Genomic DNA, 20,644 nt, shown 5'->3' with positions numbered 1-20,644 from the left:
TTCTTTCCGAGTGAAGAAGGCCTTTTTAATTCCAGCTATCCATCCTCTGCCGTGGCATCCCTGTTTTAAGACTCCTTTCTGCTCAAACAGATATATATGTTATTCTCCAAGTATATGTTTTTCTGCAAATCATGTACAAATGTGTCTGATGATTTATGCATATGTACATTGGATGGTGCCTTCATTGATCATGTCCCCGCTTATAAATATCGGGGCGTCTGTATCGACGAAAAGCTATCTTTCAAAAAAGTATGTTGATGAGTTAGTTAAGAAATTAAGAATTAAAATCAGCGTATTTTATAGATGTTATTATTTTATAGGTCATGCCTTTCATTAAATAGCAGAAAACAAATAATTCAGTCGACGTTCATACCAGTTATAAACTATGGAGATGGAGATATTGTCTATAGGAATGCAGCTGCCACTATATTGAAGCCATTAGCCCACTACGTTTTATTATGGCGATTGGTTTAGTGCACATCACTGCATTCTGTATCAGAAAATAGGCAGGCCCTGTGAAGTATTTTAGATCTATGATTTGTACTCGTTTTGTTTATAAAGCCCTCCTGCATAAACTTCCGCTTTACCTACTTCATCGTTAAATTATAGATTTATACACCTGATTGTTTTTTTTACAATTATTTTTTACCTTACATGTGGAATGATCTCTAGAGCACTTTAGAATAGGAGGAAATTGTGCCGCTAAGGCATTTCAGATGGCTGTTAGGGGACCTTTTAATCAAAAATGTGTCTGTTTTAATGATTGTGTTTTGTTTTTCATGTACAGTGTCTTCAGAAAGTATTCATACCCCTTGACTTATTCAACATTTTGTTGTATTACAGCCTGAAATCAAAATGGATTTAAAATTTAAAAAATGTCACCCATCTACACACACTACCCCAAAACAAAGTGAAAGCATTTATTTACAATTGTTTGCAAATGTATTGAAAATGAATTACAGAAATATCTCATTTACATACAGTACCAGTCAAAAGTTTGGACACACCTAGTCATTCAAGGGTTTTTCTTTATTTGTACTATTTTCTACATTGTGGAATAATAGTGAAGACATAACAATTCTGTAACAACACATATGGAATCATGTAGTAACCAAAAAAGTGTTAAACAAATCAAAATGTAATCTTCAAATTAGCCACCCTTTGTCTTGATGACAGCTTTGCACACTTTGCATTCTCTCAACCAGCTTCACCTGTAATGCTTTTCCAACAGTCTTGAAGGAGTTTCCACATATGCTGAGCACACGTTGGCTGCTTTTCTTTCACTCTGCGGTCCAACTCATTCCAAACCATTTCAATTTAGTTAAGATCGGGTGATTGTGGAGGCCATGTCATCTGAGGCTGTCACGATCGTTGTAATGATGAGACCAAGGCACAGCGTGCATAGAGTTCCACATCATTTTAATAAAGAGAAACTCACTAAACAAAACAACAAAAGCACAAATGAAACGTGACGCTACTGGAGTGCACAAAGGCTACTTACTGTAGACAAGATCTCACCACTAACAATGGAGAATGGCTACCTAAATATGATCCCCAATCAGAGACAACGATAAACAGCTGTCTCTGATTGGGAACCATATCAGGCCAACATAAACATACAGACACCTAGATGACCCACCCTAGTCACTATCACGACCCAACCAACACAGAGAAAAACAGCTTACTATGGTCAAGGCGTGACAGAGGCAGCACTCCATCACTCTCCTTCTTGATCAAAATAGCCCTTACACAGCCTGGAGGTGTGTCTGGTCATTGTCCTGTTGAAAAGCAAATGATAATCCCACTAAGCACAAACCAGATGGGATGGCGTATCACTGCAGAATGCTGTGGTAGCCATGTAGGTTAAGTGTGCCTTGAATTCTAAATGAATCACAGACAGTGTCACCAGCAAAACACCCCTACACCATCACACCTCCTTCTCCTTGCTTCACGGTGGGAACCACACATGTGGAGGGAACCACTCCTACTCTGCGTCTCACAAAGACACGGCGGTTGGAAACAAACATCTCAAATTTGAACTCATCAGACCAAAGGACAGATTTCCTCCCGTCTAATGTCCATTGCTCGTGTTTCTTGGCCCAAGCAAGTTTCTTCTTCTTATTGGTGTCCTTTAGTAGTGGTTTCTTTGCAGCAGTTCAACCATGAAGGTCTGATTCACGTAGTTTTTTTTTTGATTCCAAGATGGCTTAGCAGTTCAGACGTCATTTTTGTCCTCGTACTGTCTTGTCCTGTATATATATATTTACACCTTCTTCGCATATCTTTTATATTTTTTTATTATCCAAGAACTCAACTACAAAAGCTTTCCTGCAACCCGCCTCACCAATTACAACAAAAAAGTATTATTTACCTCAAATCTGAAAATCCACAGTGAAGCTAACCAGGGGCTAATCAGAAGTTAGCCAGGAAGCTAACCAGAAGTTAGCCGAAAGCTAGCCGAAAGCTAATTTGAAGCTGCCCAGAAGTTAGCCGGCTTGCTGGCTAGCGTTGGTGTTTCAGCTGCCCACGTTTTGTGGTCATCAGCTATTCCTTTAGCTCGATAATCTACCGGCACTTTTGTGCAATGCGACTCGGACCGGAGCATACCGGGCCTTTTTTTTCTCTCAGTTTCCCCGGATTTCAGCCGCAGGCTCTGGACATTTGCACCTTGATTTCGCAGCTAGCTAGCTGCAAACCGTGTGACTATTGGCTTACGTCGATCCCGGAGCAAACTTAAATTATTCCGGAGCTAGCCAGTTGAGGAGTACCATCAGCCATTCCTGGGCTACAGTCACCTATCCGGACCCGGGTTTTTTTTTTTGCTGCAGATACGGAGCCCCACCGGGCCTTCACGATTGACTGCCGACGTTATCTGCCCGAGGGAGTTATCCAACTGGCACCTCCGTCGCGACGTTACCTGAACGCTCACCTGGGGCCCGCTAATCGTTAGCTGTCTTATCGGCTGCTATCTTGATAAGTATTTCGGACAAAAAAAAAAGATTTTTTTTTTATTATTATTTATTTATTTATTTATTTATTTTATTTTTTCTTGGGTCACTATATCTATTTTGCCAATTGGATTGATCCCCTCTACAAGACACGGAACCCCACTAATCTACCGACGGAAACGCACGAGGTGTCTAAAAATAGACCTCCTGTCACGATCGTGTGGCGGATTAACGGACCAAAATGCAGCAGTTGGAAAATACGCCATCTTCTTTTATTATAACACGAAGATGAACACGACACAAAAACACTTTAACAAAACAACAAAATAACAAAACGACCGTGAAGCTACAAACGTTGTGCACTTACACACACTGGCTACAAACGTTCTTACATAGACAATTACCCACCACCAATGAGAGCCTATGGCTACCCTAAATAAGGCTCCCAATCAGAGACAACCGAAATCAGCTGTCTCTAATTGGGAACTCATTCAGGCAACCATAGACTCTCCTAGATAACTAACCACCATAGACAATGCTAAACATCTACACTCAACACAAAACCATATACTACACCCATTAACCCCTTTACCAAATAAACACCCAAAACAACAAAACATAAACATTCCCCATGTCACACCCTGACCTAACTAAAATAATAAAGAAAACCAATAATACTAAGGCCAGGGCGTGACATAACCCCCCCCTTGAGGCGCGAACTCCGGGCGCACCATACACAGTCTAGGGGAGGGTCTGGGTGGGCTTCCTTCCACGGTGGCGGCTCCGGCTCTGGTCGCGGTCCCCACGTCACCACAGTACCTAAACACCTCCTAGGCTTCCTCCAAACGACCCCCCCCCACCTTAACCCCATTGCATTCAGGGGCAGTTCCGGACTAAGGGGCAGTACCAGGGTAAGAGGCAGTACCAGGGTCAGGGGCAGTACTAGGGTCAGGGACAGTACCAGGGTCAGGGGCAGTACCAGGGTAAGGGGCAGCACCAGGGTAAGGGGCAGCACCAGGGTAAGGGGCAGCTCCGGACTGAGGAATGGCAGCTCCGGACTGAGGGACTGCAGCTCCGGACTGAGGGACTGCAGCTCCGGACTGAGGGACGGCCCATGGCTGGCTGACAGATCTGGCTGCTCATGGCTGGCTAACGGATCTGGCTGCTCATGGCTGGCTAACTGATCTGGCTGCTCATGGCTGGCTGACTGATCTGGCTGCTCATGGCTGGCTGACGGATCTGGCTGCTCATGGCTGGCTGACGGATCTGGCTGCTCATGGCTGGCTGACGGATCTGGCTGCTCATGGCTAGCTGACGGATCTGGCTGCTCATGGCTAGCTGACGGATCTGGCTGCTCATGGCTAGCTGACGGATCTGGCTGCTCATGGCTAGCTGACGAATCTGGCTGCTCATGGCTAGCTGACGGATCTGGCTGCTCATGGCTAGCTGACGGATCTGGCTGCTCATGGCTAACTGACGGATCTGGCTGCTCATGGCTAGCTGACGGATCTGGCTGCTCATGGCTAGCTGACGGATCTGGCTGCTCATGGCTAGCTGACGGATCTGGCTGCTCATGGCTGGCTGACTGATCTGGCTGCTCCTGTCTGGTTGGCGGCTCTGGCAGATCCTGTCTGGTTGGCGGCTCTGGCAGATCCTGTCTGGTTGGCGGCTCTGGCAGATCCTGTCTGACGGACGGCTCTAGCGGCTCCTGTCTGGCTGGCGGCTCTAGCGGCTCCTGTCTGGCGGACGGCTCAGTGGGCTCATGGCAGACGGGCGGCTTTGCAGGCTCATGGCAGACGGGCGGCTTTGCAGGCTCATTGCAGACGGATGGCTCAGATGGCGCTGGGGAGACGGATGGCTCAGATGGCGCTGGGGAGACGGATGGCTCAGATGGCGCTTGGCAGACGGGCAGTTCAGTCATTGCAGTGCAGACGGCAGACTCCTGCCGGCTGAGGCGCACTGTAGGCCTGGTGCGTGGTGCCGGGACTGGTGGCACCGGGCTGGGGACACGCATCTCAGGGCTAGTGCGGGGAGCAGCAACAGGACGCACAGGACTCTGGGGACACACAGGAGGCTTGGTGCGTGGTTTAGACACTGGTGGTAAAGGGCTGGAGACACGCACCATATAGCTAGTGCGCGGAGGAGGCACTGGTGGTACTGGATTGGGGCGGGGAGGTGGCGCCGGAAATACCGGACCGTGCAGGCGTACTGGCTCCCTTGAACGCCGAGCCTGCCCAACCTTACCTGGTTCTATGCTGCCCGTCGCCTGACCAGTGCGGGGAGGTGGAATAACCCGCACCAGCCTATGTAGGCGAACCGGGGACACCATGCGTAAGGCTGGTGCCATGTACGCCGGCCCGAGGAGACGCACTGGTGACCAGATGCGTTGGGCCGGCTTCATGACATATGGCTCAACGCTCAGTCTAGCCCGGCCGATACGTGGAGCTGCAATGTACCGAACCGGGCTATGCACGCGTACAGGAGACACCGTGCGCTCTACTGCGTAACACGGTGTCTGCCCGTACTCTCGCTCTCCACGGTAAGTACAGGGAGTAGGCGCAGGTTTCCTACCTGACTTCGCCACACTCCCTTTAAGGCCCCCCCCAAGAAATTTTTGGGTTGTACTCACGGGCTTCCAGCCTTGTCTCCGTGCTGCCTCCTCATATCGCCTCCTCTCGGCTTTCGCTGCCTCCAGCTCTTCACGAGGGAGGCGATATTCTCCAGGTTGATCCCAAGGCCCCTTACCATCCAGTATCTCCTCCCATGTCCAGAAATCCTTTGTGGTTAGGTCCTGTTGCCGCCTTCCATGCCGCTTGGTCCTATGGTGGGTAATTCTGTCACGATCGTGTGGCGGATTAACGGACCAAAATGCAGCAGTTGGAAAATACGCCATCTTCTTTTATTATAACACGAAGATGAACACGACACAAAAACACTTTAACAAAACAACAAAATAACAAAACGACCGTGAAGCTACAAACGTTGTGCACTTACACACACTGGCTACAAACGTTCTTACATAGACAATTACCCACCACCAACGAGAGCCTATGGCTACCCTAAATAAGGCTCCCAATCAGAGACAACCGAAATCAGCTGTCTCTAATTGGGAACTCATTCAGGCAACCATAGACTCTCCTAGATAACTAACCACCATAGACAATGCTAAACATCTACACTCAACACAAAACCATATACTACACCCATTAACCCCTTTACCAAATAAACACCCAAAACAACAAAACATAAACATTCCCCATGTCACACCCTGACCTAACTAAAATAATAAAGAAAACCAATAATACTAAGGCCAGGGCGTGACACCTCCATCCTATGCTATCTTGCTACCGATAGCCATCTTCCCGGCCAGCTGTCTGGATCGCCGTGACCCCAACCAACCTCTACTCACTGGACCCTTATTGATCACTCGATTAAGCATGCCTCTCCTTAATGTAAATATGCCTTGTCCACTGCTGTTCTGGTTAGTGTTTATTGGCTTATTTCACTGTAGGGCCTCTAGCCCTGCTCACTATACCATATCCAACCTTTCATTTCCACCACCCACATATGCGATGACATCACCTGGTTTCAATGATGTTTCTAGAGACAATATCTCTCTCATCATCACTCAATACCTAGGTTTACCTCCACTGTATTCACATCCTACCATACCTTTGTCTGTACATTATTCCTTGAAGCTATTTTATCGCCCCCAGAAACGTCCTTTTACTCTCTGTTCTAGATGCTCTAGACGACCAATTCTCATAGCTTTTAGCCGTACCCTTATCCTACTCCTCCTCTGTTCCTCTGGTGATGTAGAGGTGAATCCAGGCCCTGCAGTACCTAGCTCCACTCCTATTCCCCAGGCGCTCTCTTTTGATGACTTCTGAAACCGTAATAGCCTTGGTTTCATGCATGTTAACATTAGAAGCCTCCTCCCTAAGTTTGTTTTGTTCACTGCTTTAGCTCACTCTGCCAACCCGGATGTTTTAGCCGTGTCTGAATCCTGGCTTAGAAAGACCACCAAAAATTCTGACATTTTCATCCCCAACTACAAGATTTTCAGACAAGATAGAACGGCCAAATGGGGCGGTGTTGCAATCTACTGCAAAGATTGCCTGCAGAGTTCTGTTTTACTATCCAGGTCTGTTCCCAAACAATTTGAACTTCTACTTTTAAAAATCCACCTCTCTAAAAACAAGTCTCTCACCTTTGCCGCCTGCTATAGACCACCCTCTGCCCCCAGCTGTGCTCTGGACACCATATGTGAACTGATTGCCCCCCATCTATCTTCAGAGCTCGTGCTGCTAGGCAACCTAAATTGGAACATGCTTAACACCCCAGCCATCCTACAATCTAAGCTTGATGCCCTCAATCTCACACAAATTATCAATGAACCTACCAGGTACCACCCTAATTCCGTAAACACGGCACCCTCATAGATATCATCCTAACCAACTTGCCCTCCAAATACACCTCTGCTGTTTTCAACCAAGATCTTAGCGATCACTGCCTCATTGCCTGCATCCGTAATGGGTCAGCGGTCAAACGACCTCCACTCATCACTATCAAACGCTCCCTGAAACACTTCAGCGAGCAGGCCTTTCTGATCGACCTGGCCGATGTATCCTGGAAGGATATTGATCTCATCCCGTCAGTAGAGGATGCCTGGATATTTTTTTTAAATGCCTTCCTCACCATCTTGAATAAGCATGCCCCATTCAAGAAATTTAGAACCAGGAACAGATATAGCCCTTGGTTCTCTCCTGACCTGACTGCCCTTAACCAACAGAAAAACATCCTATGGCGTTCTGCATTAGCATCGAACAGCCCCCGTGATATGCAACTTTTCAGGGAAGCTAGAAACCAATATACACAGGCAGTTAGAAAAGCCAAGGCTAGCTTTTTCAAGCAGAAATTTGCTTCCTGCAACACAAATTCAAAAAAGTTCTGGGACACCGTAAAGTCCATGGAGAATAAGAACACCTCCTCCCAGCTTCCAACTGCACTGAAGATAGGAAACACTGTCACCACCGACAAATCCACTATAATTGAGAATTTCAATAAGCATTTTTCTACGGCTGGCCATGCTTTCCACCTGGCTGCCCCTACCCCGGTCAACAGCACTGCCCTCCCCTCTGCTACTCGCCCAAGCCTTCCCCATTTCTCTTTCTCCCAAATACAGTCAGCTGATGTTCTGAAAGAGCTGCAAAATCTGGACCCTTACAAATCAGCCGGGCTAGATAATCTGGACCCTTTCTTTCTAAAACTATCTGCTGAAATTGTTGCCACCCCTATTACTAGCCTTTTCAACCTCTCTTTCGTGTCGTCTGAGATTCCCAAAGATTGGAAAGCAGCTGCGGTTATCCCCCTCTTCAAAGGGGGGGACACTCTTGACCCTAACAGCTACAGACCTATATCTATCCTACCCTGCCTTTCTAAGGTCTTCGAAAGCCAAGTCAACAAACAGATTACCGACCATTTCGAATCCCACCATACCTTCTCCACTATGCAATCTGGTTTCAGAGCTGGCCATGGGTGCACCTCAGCCACGCTCAAGGTCATAAACGATATCTTAACCGCCATCGATAGGAAACAATACTGTGCAGCCGTATTCATTGACCTGGCCAAGGCTTTTGACTCTGTCAATCACCACATCCTCATCGGCAGACTCGACAACCTTGGTTTCTCTAATGATTGCCTCGCCTGGTTCATCAACTACTTCTCTGATCGAGTTCAGTGTGTCAAATCGGAGGGTCTGTTGTCCGGGCCTCTGTCAGTCTCTATGGGGGTGCCACAGGGTTCAATTCTTGGACCGACTCTCTTCTCTGTATACATCAATGATGTCGCTCTTGCTGCTGGTGATTCTCTGATCCATCTCTACGCAGACGACACTATTCTGTATACTTCTGGCCCTTCTTTTGACACTGTGTTAACAACCCTCCAGGCGAGCTTCAATGCCATACAACTCTCCTTCCGTGGCCTCCATTTGCTCTTAAATACAAGTAAAACTAAATGCATGCTCTTCAACCGATCGCTGCCTGCACCTGCCCGCCTGTCCAACATCACTACTCTGGACGGCTCTGACTTAGAATATGTGGACAACTACAAATACCTAGGTGTCTGGTTAGACTGTAAACTCTCCTTCCAGACTCACATCAAACATCTCCAATCCAAAGTTAAATCTAGAATTGGCTTCCTATTCCGCAACAAAGCATCCTTCACTCATGCTGCCAAACATACCCTTGTAAAACTGACCATCCTACCAATCCTCGACTTCGGTGATGTCATTTACAAAATAGCCTCCAAAACCCTACTCAATAAATTGGATGCAGTCTATCACAGTGCCATCCGTTTTGTCACCAAAGCCCCATATACTACCCACCACTGCGACCTGTACACTCTCGTTGGCTGGCCCTCGCTTCATACTCGTCGTCAAACCCACTGGCTCCAGGTCATCTACAAGACCCTGCTAGGTAAAGTCCCCCCTTATCTCAGCTCGCTGGTCACCATAGCAGCACCTACCTGTAGCACGCGCTCCAGCAGGTATATCTCTCTGGTCACCCCCAAAACCAATTCTTCCTTTGGCCGCCTCTCCTTCCAGTTCTCTGCTGCCAATGACTGGAACGAACTACAAAAATCTCTGAAACTGGAAACACTTATCTCCCTTACTAGCTTTAAGCACCAGCTGTCAGAGCAGCTCATAGATTACTGCACCTGTACATAGCCCATCTATAATTTAGCCCAAACAACTACCTCTTTACCTACTGTATTTATTTATTTATTTATTTATTTTGCTCCTTTGCACCCCATTATTTCTATCTCTACTTTTTTCTATCTCTACTATCTCTACTTTTTTTACTTTTTTTTTTACTTGCTATATTGTATTTACTTCGCCACCATGGCCTTTTTATATTTTTATTTATTTATATATTTTGTTTGCCTTCACCTCCCTTATCTCACCTCACTTGCTCATATTGTATATAGACTTATTTTTCACTGTATTATTGACTGTATGTTTGTTTTACTCCATGTGTAACTATGTGTTGTTGTATGTGTCGAACTGCTTTGCTTTATCTTGGCCAGGTCGCAATTGTAAATGAGAACGTGTTCTCAATTTGCCTACCTGGTTAAATAAAGGTGAAATAAAATAAAATAAAATAAAGTCTCCTCTGAACAGTTGATGTTGAGATGTGTCTGTTACTTGAACTCTGTGAAGTATTTATTTGGGCAAAAATTTCTGAGGCCGGTAACTCTGATGAACTTATCCTCTGCAGCAGAGGTATCTCCGGGTCTTCCTTTCCTGTGGAGGTCCTCATGAGAGTCAGTTTCATCATAGCGCTTGATGGATTTTGCGACTGCACTTGAATAAATTTGACATTTTCCGAATTGACTGACCTTCATGTCTGAAAGTAATTATGACTGTCATTTCTCTTTGCTTATTTCAGCTGTTCTTGCCATAATATGTACTTGTTCTATTACCAAATAGGGATGTCTTCGGTATACCACCCTACCTTGTCACAACACAACTGATTGGCTCAAACACATTAAGAAGGAAAGAAATTCCACAAATGAACTTTTCACAATGCAAAACTGTAAATTGACATGCATTCCAGGTGACTACCTCATGACACTGGTTGAGAGAATGCCAAGAGTGTGCAAAGCTGTCATCAAGACCAAGGGTGGCTACTTTGAAGAATCTCAAATATAAAATATTTGTTTATTTGGTGTTTTTCATTAACACTTTTTTCAGTTATTACATTCCATATGTGTTATTTCATTGTTTTGATGTCTTCACTATTATTCTACATTGTAGAATATAGAAAAACATTAAGAAAAATCCTGGAATGAGTAGGTGTGTCCAAACTTTTGACTGGTACTGTAAGTTTTCACACCCCTGAGCCAGTACATGTTAGTGTCACCTTTTGCACACACTACAGCTGTGAATCTTTATTGGTAAGTCTCTAAGAACTTTACACACCTTGATTGTACAATATTTGCACATTAGTCTTAAAAAAATACTTCAAGCTCTTTCAAGTTGATTGGTGATCATTGCTAGACAGCCATTTTCAAGTCTTGACATAGATTATCAAGATGATTTTATTCAAAACAGTAACTAGGCCACTCAGGAACATTCAATGTCTTCTTTTTCAGCAACTCTAGTGTATATTTGGCTTTTTATGTTTTAAGTTATTGTCCTGCTAAAAGGGGAATTTGTCTCCCAGTGTCCGTTGAAAAGTAGACTGAACAAGCTTTTCCTCTAGGATTTTGCCTGTGCTTAGCTCTATTCGGTTTCTACTTATCCTAAAAATCTCCGTAGTCCTTGCCGATGACCAGCATACCCATAACATGATGCAGCCACCACCATGGTTGAAAATATGAAGAGTGGAGCATCCCGAGTGGCACAGCGGTATAAGGCACAGCATCGCAGTGTTGTGGCGTCCCTAAAATCCCAGGCTGTGTCACAACTGGCCATGACCGGGAGTCCCATCATCGTGCTTTAACGACTCCTTTTGGCTGTCCGGGCGCCTGCAAGCTGTCTTCGGTCGCCAGTTGAACGGTGTTTCCTCTGACACATTCGTGCAGCTGGCTTCCGGGTTAAGCGAGTGGTTGTTATGGACCGCGGTTTGGCGGGTTATGTTTCGGACGACGCATGACTCGACCTTCGCCTCTTCCGAGCCCATTGGGGAGTTACAGCGGTGAGACAAGATTGTATTCACGAAATTGGGAAAAAATTGCATTTAAAAAAGAACAGTGGTACTCATTTGGATTTGTTGGATTTCCCCAAACATAACGGTTTGTATTCAGGACATGAAGTATGTTTCTTTGCCATATTTTTGTAGTTTTACCTTAGTGCCTTATTGCAAACAGGATGCAGGTTTTGGAAATGTGTTTTATTCTGTAGAGGCTTCCTTCTTTTCAATATGTCATTTAGATTAGTATTGTGGAGTAACTACAATGTTGTTGATCCATCCTATTTTTTTGCCTATCACAGCCATTAAACTCTCTAACTGTTGTAAAGTCACCATTGGTCTCATGGTGAAATCCCTGAGTGGTTTTCTTCAACTCCGACAACTGAGTTAGGACGGATGCCTGTCTCTTTGTAGTTACTAGGTGTATTGATGCACCATCCAAAGTGTAATTAATAACTTGACCATGCTCAAAGAGATAGTCAATGTTTATTTTGTTTTTTTTACCTGTCTACCAATAGGTACCCTTCTTTGCGAGGCATTGGTGTACAGAGATGAGGTAGTCATTCAAAAACCATGTTAAACACTATTATTGCCCACAGAGTAAGTCCATGCAACCTATTATATGACATTTTTACTCCTGAACTTATTTAGGCTTGCCATAACAAAGGGGTGAAATACTTATTGACTCAAGACATTTCAGATTTTCATTATTTATTAATTTGTAAACGTAAAAAAAAACATAGATCCATTTTGACATTTTGGGGTATTGTGTGTAGGCCAGTGACACAAAATCTCAATTGAATACATTTTAATTTAAGGCTGTAACACAACAAAATGAGGAAAAAGTATTTCTCTGTAAAGTTTGCAATGCACTTGCCATACAGTACAATAACACTCCTGTCAGATAATGTTTCTTGGTCTATATTTGAACTGTGTGGATGGAGCATGTCATTATTATGAAACACTGCAACATTGGGGCTGTTTCCTGTCCCCGTGTACAGTCTGAATGCTATTATCATGTAAGGCACAGCTTCTCTAGGGGAATCCAGACAGATTTACTCACACCCCAGACCATTTGGATTCTCTCTCTCTCTCTCTCTCTCTCTCTCTCTCTCTCTCTCTCTCTCTCTCTCTCTCTCTCTCTCTCTCTCTCGCAGGCTTTCAGACCCGAAGTCATGGGGGTTCTATGATCGGTTTCTCAGATGGAATTAAAATGTCTCATCTCGCAGCTGTCAACCATGCAAATCACATTGTCCACATAATCTATTTGTGAAAACAGCTACTGGTCTATTCTGTTCGATGTCTTTCTCTGCCTGTTTTTATGATGTTGTTATCAGCCAAGCTGCCTCCATCGTTAATGTTTCGTGCAGTAATCTCCTCTTTCTTTTCTCTCTTTTGTTCCAGGTTTACCGGCATTCATACGTGGCCTCATATAGCATTTATAACATTCACACAAGGTATGTTTCATGTGCTTGTTTACCGTGCGTTTGTTTACTTGTCAAGTCAATCTCTTCCAAGGCAGTTTAGCTCAGGTGGATGCTAAGAGCCTGGTGAATCCACAACAAACAATGAAATTCAATATTTTGGCAGTCATGACCTTTTTAAATGTCAATATTTATGATAAAACAATGTTTTGAAGTGGGCTTTTTTTGAACATCGTAGTCATTTAGCGAATGCTCTTATCCAGAGCGACTTACAGTTAGAGTTACCAGTGTATCCGGAAGTTAAAGGTGTATCTTTGTAAATGCCTTCCACTGCTCTAGGTAGCAGTCTTACTCGTTACTTACTGTTGTTTTTCAGGGAGGTATGGGAGTTGGACCCTCCGGAGGTGCTTAACTCTGTTCTGCAGTACGCTGAATGGGGAGTGCAGGGCCAGCAACTGGTAAGTCAAAGACAAGCTGCCACTCCTACATGCAACCCTCCCATATCACACCTGTTACCATTGGGAATAATGCAACAGGCATTTTTTGTGATTTTTCATGTGCCCGGAAGAAGGGTGGTTAGTCACAATCCTATATCACATTCCTTTTGAATATTACTCCAACTAGGAAGTTTGCATTCTTGGCGTAATGGCTAACGTACTGCGTTGATAGTCGGTAGACCCAGGTTTGAGTCACAGGCGGGAAAAATACTCTAGACCTCCTTTACTCCACACACGGAGATGTATACAGTACAAAGCTCTCCCCCGCCTTCCATTTGGATAATCTGACCATAATTCTATCCTCCTGATTCCTGCTTAAAAGCAAAACTCAAGCAGGAAGTACCTATGACTCGCTCAATACGGAAGGGGTCAGATGACGCAGATGCTACGCCACAGGACTTTTTTGCTGCCATCCAGGACCTATATAATAGGCGGTGTCAGAGGAAAGCCCATAAAATTGTCAGAGACTCCAGTCACCCAAGTCATAGACTATTTTGTCTGCTACCGCAAGACAAGCGGTACCTGAGAACCAAGTCTAGGTCCAAAAGGCTTCTTAACAGCTCCTATCCCCAAGCCTTAAGACTGCTCAACAATTAATCAAATGTTCACCGGACTATTTACATTGACAACCCCCCCCCCCCCCCATTTGTTTCGTACACTGCTGCTACTCACTGTTTAATATCTATGCATAGTCACTTCAACAATATCTACATGTACAAATTACCTCAACTAACCTGTACCTCCGCAAACTGACTCGGTACCGGTACTCCCTGTAAAAAGCCTTATTATTGTTATTTTATTGTGTTACTTTTTATAATTTTTTACTTTAGTTTATTTGGTAAATATTTTCTTAACTCTTCTTGAACTGCACTGTTGGTTAAGGGCTTGTAAGTAAGTAAGCATTCAATCAATGAATCAAATGTATTTATAAAGCCCTTTTTACATCAACCGATGTCACAATGTGCTGTACAGAAACCCGGCCTAAAACCCCAAACAGCAAGCAATGCAGGTGTAGAAGCACAGTGGTTAGGAAAAACTCCCTAGAAAGGCCAGAACCTAGGAAGAAACCTAGAGAGGAACCAGGCTCTGAGGGGTGGCCAGTCCTCTTCAGGCTGTGCCGGGTGGAGATTATAACGGAACATGGCCAAGATGTTCAAACGTTCATAGATGACCAGCAGGGTCAGATATTAATAATCACAGTGGTTGTAGAGGGTGCAACAGGTCAGCACCTCAGGAGTAAATGTCAGTTGGCTTTTCATAGCCGATCATTCAGAGTTAGAGACAGCGAGTGCGGAGAGAGAGTCCAAAACAGCAAAACATGTCCAGTAAACAGGTCAGGTTTCCATAGCCGCAGGCAGAACAGTTGAAACTGGAGCAACAGTATGACCAGGTGGACTGGGCACAGCAAGGAGTCATCAGGCCAGGTAGTCCTGAGGCATGGTCCTAGGGCTCAGGTCCTCCGAGAGAAGAGAGAGAGAAAAAGTGAAAGAAAGAGAGAGAGAATTAGAGGGAGCATACTTAAATTCACACAGGACACCGGATACGACATGAGAAATACTCCAGATATAACAGACTGACCCTAGCCCCCCGACACAAACTATTGCAGCATAAATGGAGGCTGAGACAGGAGGGGTCGGGAGACACTGGACAGGGCCAAACAGGCTGGGTATAACCCCACCCACTTTGCCAAGGCACAGTCCCCACACCACCTGAGGAATCTCTTCAACCACCAACCTACTACCCGGAGACAAGGCAGAGTATAGACCACGAAGATCTCCCCCACGGCACGAACCCGAGGGGGGCGCCAACCCGGACAGGAAGATCACGTCAGTGACTCAACCCACTCAAGTGACGCATCCCTCCTAGGGACGGCATGGAAGAGCACCAGTAAGCCAGTGACTCAGCCCCCGTAATAGGGTTAGAGGCAGAGAATCCCAGTCGAGAGAGGGGAACCGGCCAGGCAGAAACAGCAAGAGCGGTTCGTCGCTCCAGTGCCTTTCAGTTCACCTTCACACCCCTAGGCCAGACACACTCAATCATAGAACCTACTGAAGAGATTAGTCTTCAATAAAGACTTGAAGGCTGGGACAGAGTCCGCGTCTCTCACATGGAAAGGCAGACCATTCCATAAAAATGGAGCTCTATAGGAGAAAGCCCTACATCCAGCTGTTTGCTTAGAAATTCTAGGGACAGTAAGGAGGCCTGCGTCTCGTGACCGTATTGTAGGTACGGTATGTAGGTATGTACAGCAGGACCAAATCAGAAAGATAGGTAGGAGCAAGCCCATGTAATGCTTTGTAGGTTAGCAGTAAAACCTTGAAATCATTCTTAGCCTTAACAGGAACCCAGTGTAGAGAGGCTAGCACTGGAGTAATATGATCAAATGTTTTGGTTCTAGTCAAGATTCTAGTAGCCGTGTTTAGCACTAACTGAAGTTTATTTAGTGCTTTATTCGGGTAGCTGGAAAGTAGAGCCTTGCAGTAGTCTAATCTAGAAATGTCAAAAGCATGGATCCATTTTTCTGCCACATTTTTAGACAGTAAGATTCAGATTTTTGCAATGTTACGAAGATGCAAGAAAGCTGTCCTTGAAATATTCTTGATATGTTCGGCAAAAGAGAGATCAGGGTCCAGAGTAACACTGAAGTCCTTCACAGTTTTATTTGAGATGATTGTACAACCATTAGGAATAATTGTCAGATCCAACAGAATATCTCTTTGTTTCTTGGGACCTAGAACTAGCATCTCTGTTTTGTTCGAATTTAAAAGTTAAAAAAAATGATGCCATCCACTTCCTTATGTCTGTAGCACAGGGTTTCAGGGAGTGCAATTTTGGGGATTCACCATGTCTCATTGAAATGTACAGGTGTGTATCGTCCACATAGCAGTGAAAGTTAACATTCCGAATGACATCACCAAGAGGTAAAATATATAGTGAAAGCAATAGTGGTCTCAAACGGAACCTTGAGGAACATCGATATTTACAGTTGATTTGACAGAAGACAAACCATCCACAGAGACAAACTGATATCTTTCCGACAGATAAGATCTAAACCAGGCCAGAACTTGTCCGTGTAGACCAATTTGGGTTTCCAATCTCTCCAAAAGAATGTGCTGATCAATGGTATCAAAAGCAGCACTAAGGTCTAGGAGCACGAGGACAGATGCAGAGCCTCGGTCTGACGCCATTAAAAGGTAATTCACCACCTTCACAAGTGCAGTCTCAGTGCTATGATGGGGTCCAAAACCAGACTGAAGCATTTCGTATACATTGTTCTTCTTCAGGAAGGCAGTGAGTTGCTGCGCAACAGCTTTTAATTTTTTTTGAGAGGAATGGGAGATTCGATATAGGCCGATAGTTTTTTAAATATTTTCTGGGTCAAGATTTGGCTTTTTCAAGAGAGGCTTTATTACTGCCACTTTTAGTGAGTTTGATACACATCCGGTGGATAGCGAGCCGTTTATTATGTTCAACATAGGAGGGCCAAGCACAGGAAGCAGCTCCTTCAGTAGTTTAGTTGGAATAGGGTCCAGTATGCAGCATGAAGGTTTAGAGGCATTTAACGGTAAGGTCTACACTTGCTGTATTCGGGGCATGCGATAAATAAAGCTTGATTTGATTGGGTTGATAGTCGATAGACCCAGGTTTGAGTCCCAGGTGGGGCTAATCCCCGAACTTGCTATATTCTGTGTTTACATACCCCAGTGTTGAAATAGTCCTTGCCTACTGAGGGTTATGTCAGCTATTTGTTTGGAAGGTTTTGGGTACTGCTTGATAATAAACTACAAATAAGTTGCTTTAAAACTTCTTAGGGCTGCAATCCCGTTAACGGGATCGATATGACAACAGCCAGTGAAAGTGCAGGGCGCCAAATTCAAACAACAGAAATCTCATAATTAAAATTCCTCAAGCATACAAGTATTTCACACCATTTTAAAGATACACTTCTTGTTAATCCCACCACTGTCCGATTTCAAAAAGGCTTTACAGCGAAAGCACCACAAACGATTATGTTAGGTCACCGCCAAATCACAGAAAAACACAGGCATTTTTCCAGCCAAAGACGGGAGTCACAAAAAGCAGAAATAGAGATAAAATGAATCACTAACCTTTGATGATCTTCATCAGATGACACTCATAGGACTTCATGTTACACAATAGATATATGTTTTGTTCGATAAAGTTCATATTTATATCCAAAAACCTCAGTTTACATTGGTGCCATGTTCAGAAATGCCTCCAAAAATATCAGGAGAAATTGCAGAGAGCCTCATCAAATAACAGAAATACTCATCATAAACTTTGATGAAAGATATATGTTTACATAGAATTAAAGATAAACTTGTTCTTAATGCAACCGCTGTCAGATTTCAAAAAAGCTTTACGGCAAAAGCACAATATTCAATAATCTGAGAACAGCGAGCCATACAGTTACCCGCTAAATTGTGGAGTCAACAAAAGTCATAAATAGCATTATACCGTAATTCTTCACTTACCTTTGCTGATCTTCGTCGGAATGCACTCCCAGGACTCCCACTTCCACAAGAAATGTTCGTTTTGTTCGGTAATGTCCATCATTTATGTCCAAATAGCTACTTTTGTTAGCGTGTTTGGTAAACAAATCCAAAGTCACGAAGCGCATTCACTAAAAGCAGACGAAATGTCAAAAAGTTCCATAACAGTCAGTAGAAACATGTCAAAAGATGTATTGAATCAATCTTTAGGATGTTTTTAACATAAATCTTCAATAATGTTCCAACCGGAGAATTCCTTTGTCTTCAGAAGTGCGATGGAACAGAGCTCGCTCTCACATGAACGCGCATGTTCAGCTTATGATAGACCTTACTCAATCTCCTCTCCTTCGGCCACACTTCACAGTAGAAGCATCAGGCAAGGTTCTAAAGACTGTTGACATCTAGTGGAAGCCGTAGGAAGTGCAACATGACCCATATCCCACTGTGTATTCGATAGGCGATGAGTTGAAACCCTTGAAACCTGAGATTTCCCACTTCCTGGTTGGATTTTTTTCTCCGGTTTATGCCTGCCACATGAGGTTTTTTGCCTGCCATATGAGTTCTGTTATACTCACATACATCATTCAAACACTTCAGAGTGTTTTCTATCCAAAACTAATAATAATATGCATATATTAGCAACTGCCCCTGCAGCCATATTAACAAGTGTTGCCCGTGGCCTGAAATGTATGTGCAAAGAATAGGAGAGGTTGGTTTGCCCAGGATCAACAGTTAAAATTTGTTTTTTTTATTGTATATTTTTTGAAATGCTGTTATTTCTTTGTTTAGCCTATGGGGTGATTTCTTTTCCCCTCTTCCTCGTGTAATTGCTTTGTTCGACTTAATTGTTCTCCAATTTAATCCCTGCATGGAGTGCATTCTGAACTTTTAATTAGAATGTGTTTTGATTATGTTGTGGTTGAAAGTGAATCATGTTTCTCATTAAAGTGGCAACAATAGAGTATGCCTGTTGTCTGCTATTGCATCCCTGTCATGTTTGTCTTTCTTACATGAACATTTATTTTCCAGTTAATTAAAATGTAAAGCCAGAATGTATAGATAATATCCACTCCGTCTCCTGTATTGGCTTTGAAGGTCTACCAAGTTACCTGGCCTTTAAAACATTTGCATCAAATAATTACTTTGATCTTTTTAGTCACAGAACGATGCTGTGGACATACAAACACATTGACAGCTTTCAGTCAGATTATTTGAGAACATGATATTTGATTAACATGACAATCAGTAGTGACATTCCAAGGACACCTGAAACAGCCTGTACTAATGTGACATTCAGTATGCCAGGTAAATGTGGACCATTTCTTCCAAGCCTGACTATTTCTCTCAAATCTGCTCATTTTCTAGTGCTTTGTGGTGAAGCCACGGAGCAGGATTAACCACAGTGTAACGTTAGTCTATTTCTTCCTCCTCCTCGGATGAGGAGAGGCGAGAATGATCGGACCAAAATGCAGTGTAGGTGGAATACATGAATGAATTTATTGAAACAAGCCGACGAACATGAAGAACACTTGAATAACTACAAAACAATAAACGATGTGAACAAACCTGAACTAGAGAACATAACGCACTAACAGGAACTAACATAGGACTAGTGCGTGGAGGAGGAACGGGGCTCTGGAGACGCACAGGAGGCTTGGTGCGTGGTGCCGGAACTAGTGGTACCGGGCTGGAGACACGCACCATAGGGCTAGTGCGTGGAGGAGGAACAGGGCTCTGGAGACGCACAGGAAGCCTGGTGTGTGGTGTTGGCACTGGTGGTACTGGGCTGGGGCGGGGAGGTGGCGCCGGATATACCGGACCGCGCAGGCGTACTGGCTCCCTTGAACACCGAGCCTGCCCAACCTTACCTGGTTGTATGCTCCCCGTAGCCCGACCAGTGCGGGGAGGTGGAATAACCCGCACTGGGCTGTGTTGGCGAACCGGGGACACCATGCGTAAGGCTGGTGCCATGTATGCCGGCCCGAGGAGAGGCACTGGAGACCAGACGCGTTGAGCCGGCTTCATGGCACATGGCTCAATGCCCAATCTAGCCCTGCCAGTGCGGGGAGGTGGAATAACCCGCACCGGGCTATGCACACGTACAGGAGACACCGTGCGCTCTACCGCATAACACGGTGTCTGCCCGTACTCTCGCTCTCCACGGTAAGATCGGGAAGTTGGCGCAGGTCTCCTACCTGACTTCGCCACACTACCCTTTAGCCCCCCCCCCCAAGAAATGTTTGGGCTTGACTTACAGGCTTCCTACCGCGTCGTCGTGCTGCCTCCATTCGCCGGTATCCCTCCTCACACTGCGCCAGAGAATCCCAGGCGGGCTCCGGCACTCTCCTTGGTTCGATCGCCCACCTGTCAATCTCCTCCCAGGTTGTATAGCCCAGATCCTTCTCCTGCTTCCATGCTGCCTCCTCATACCGCCGCCTCTCGGCTTTAGCTGCCTCCAGCTCTTCATGAGGGCGGCGATATTCTCCAGGTTGTGCCCATGGTCCCTTTCCGTCCAGAATTTCCACCCATGTCCAGAAATCCTGCGATCGCTGCTGCTGCTTTTTCCCA

The 20,644-nt window shown here is 44.8% G+C and overlaps 1 protein-coding gene across 3 annotated transcripts in view; it reads left to right on the top strand.

Moving 5' to 3' along the window:
• The window catches only part of LOC129821387 (inactive dipeptidyl peptidase 10-like), a 314,370-nt gene that overhangs the window by 201,158 nt on the left and 92,568 nt on the right, over positions 1 to 20,644 (top strand). For all 3 annotated transcript variants that reach the window (XM_055879015.1, XM_055879016.1, XM_055879017.1), the window contains exons 6-7: positions 13,046 to 13,098; positions 13,442 to 13,523. In XM_055879015.1, the coding sequence (XP_055734990.1) occupies positions 13,046 to 13,098; positions 13,442 to 13,523 (135 nt within the window). The remainder of the gene's footprint in view (positions 1 to 13,045; positions 13,099 to 13,441; positions 13,524 to 20,644) is intronic.

This window comes from Salvelinus fontinalis, chromosome 23 (genome assembly GCF_029448725.1).
Source record: "Salvelinus fontinalis isolate EN_2023a chromosome 23, ASM2944872v1, whole genome shotgun sequence".
Classification (NCBI taxonomy): Eukaryota; Metazoa; Chordata; class Actinopteri; order Salmoniformes; family Salmonidae; genus Salvelinus; species Salvelinus fontinalis.
Note: the sequence above shows the minus strand (reverse complement) of the source record. Positions and strands in the feature narration are given on the sequence as shown.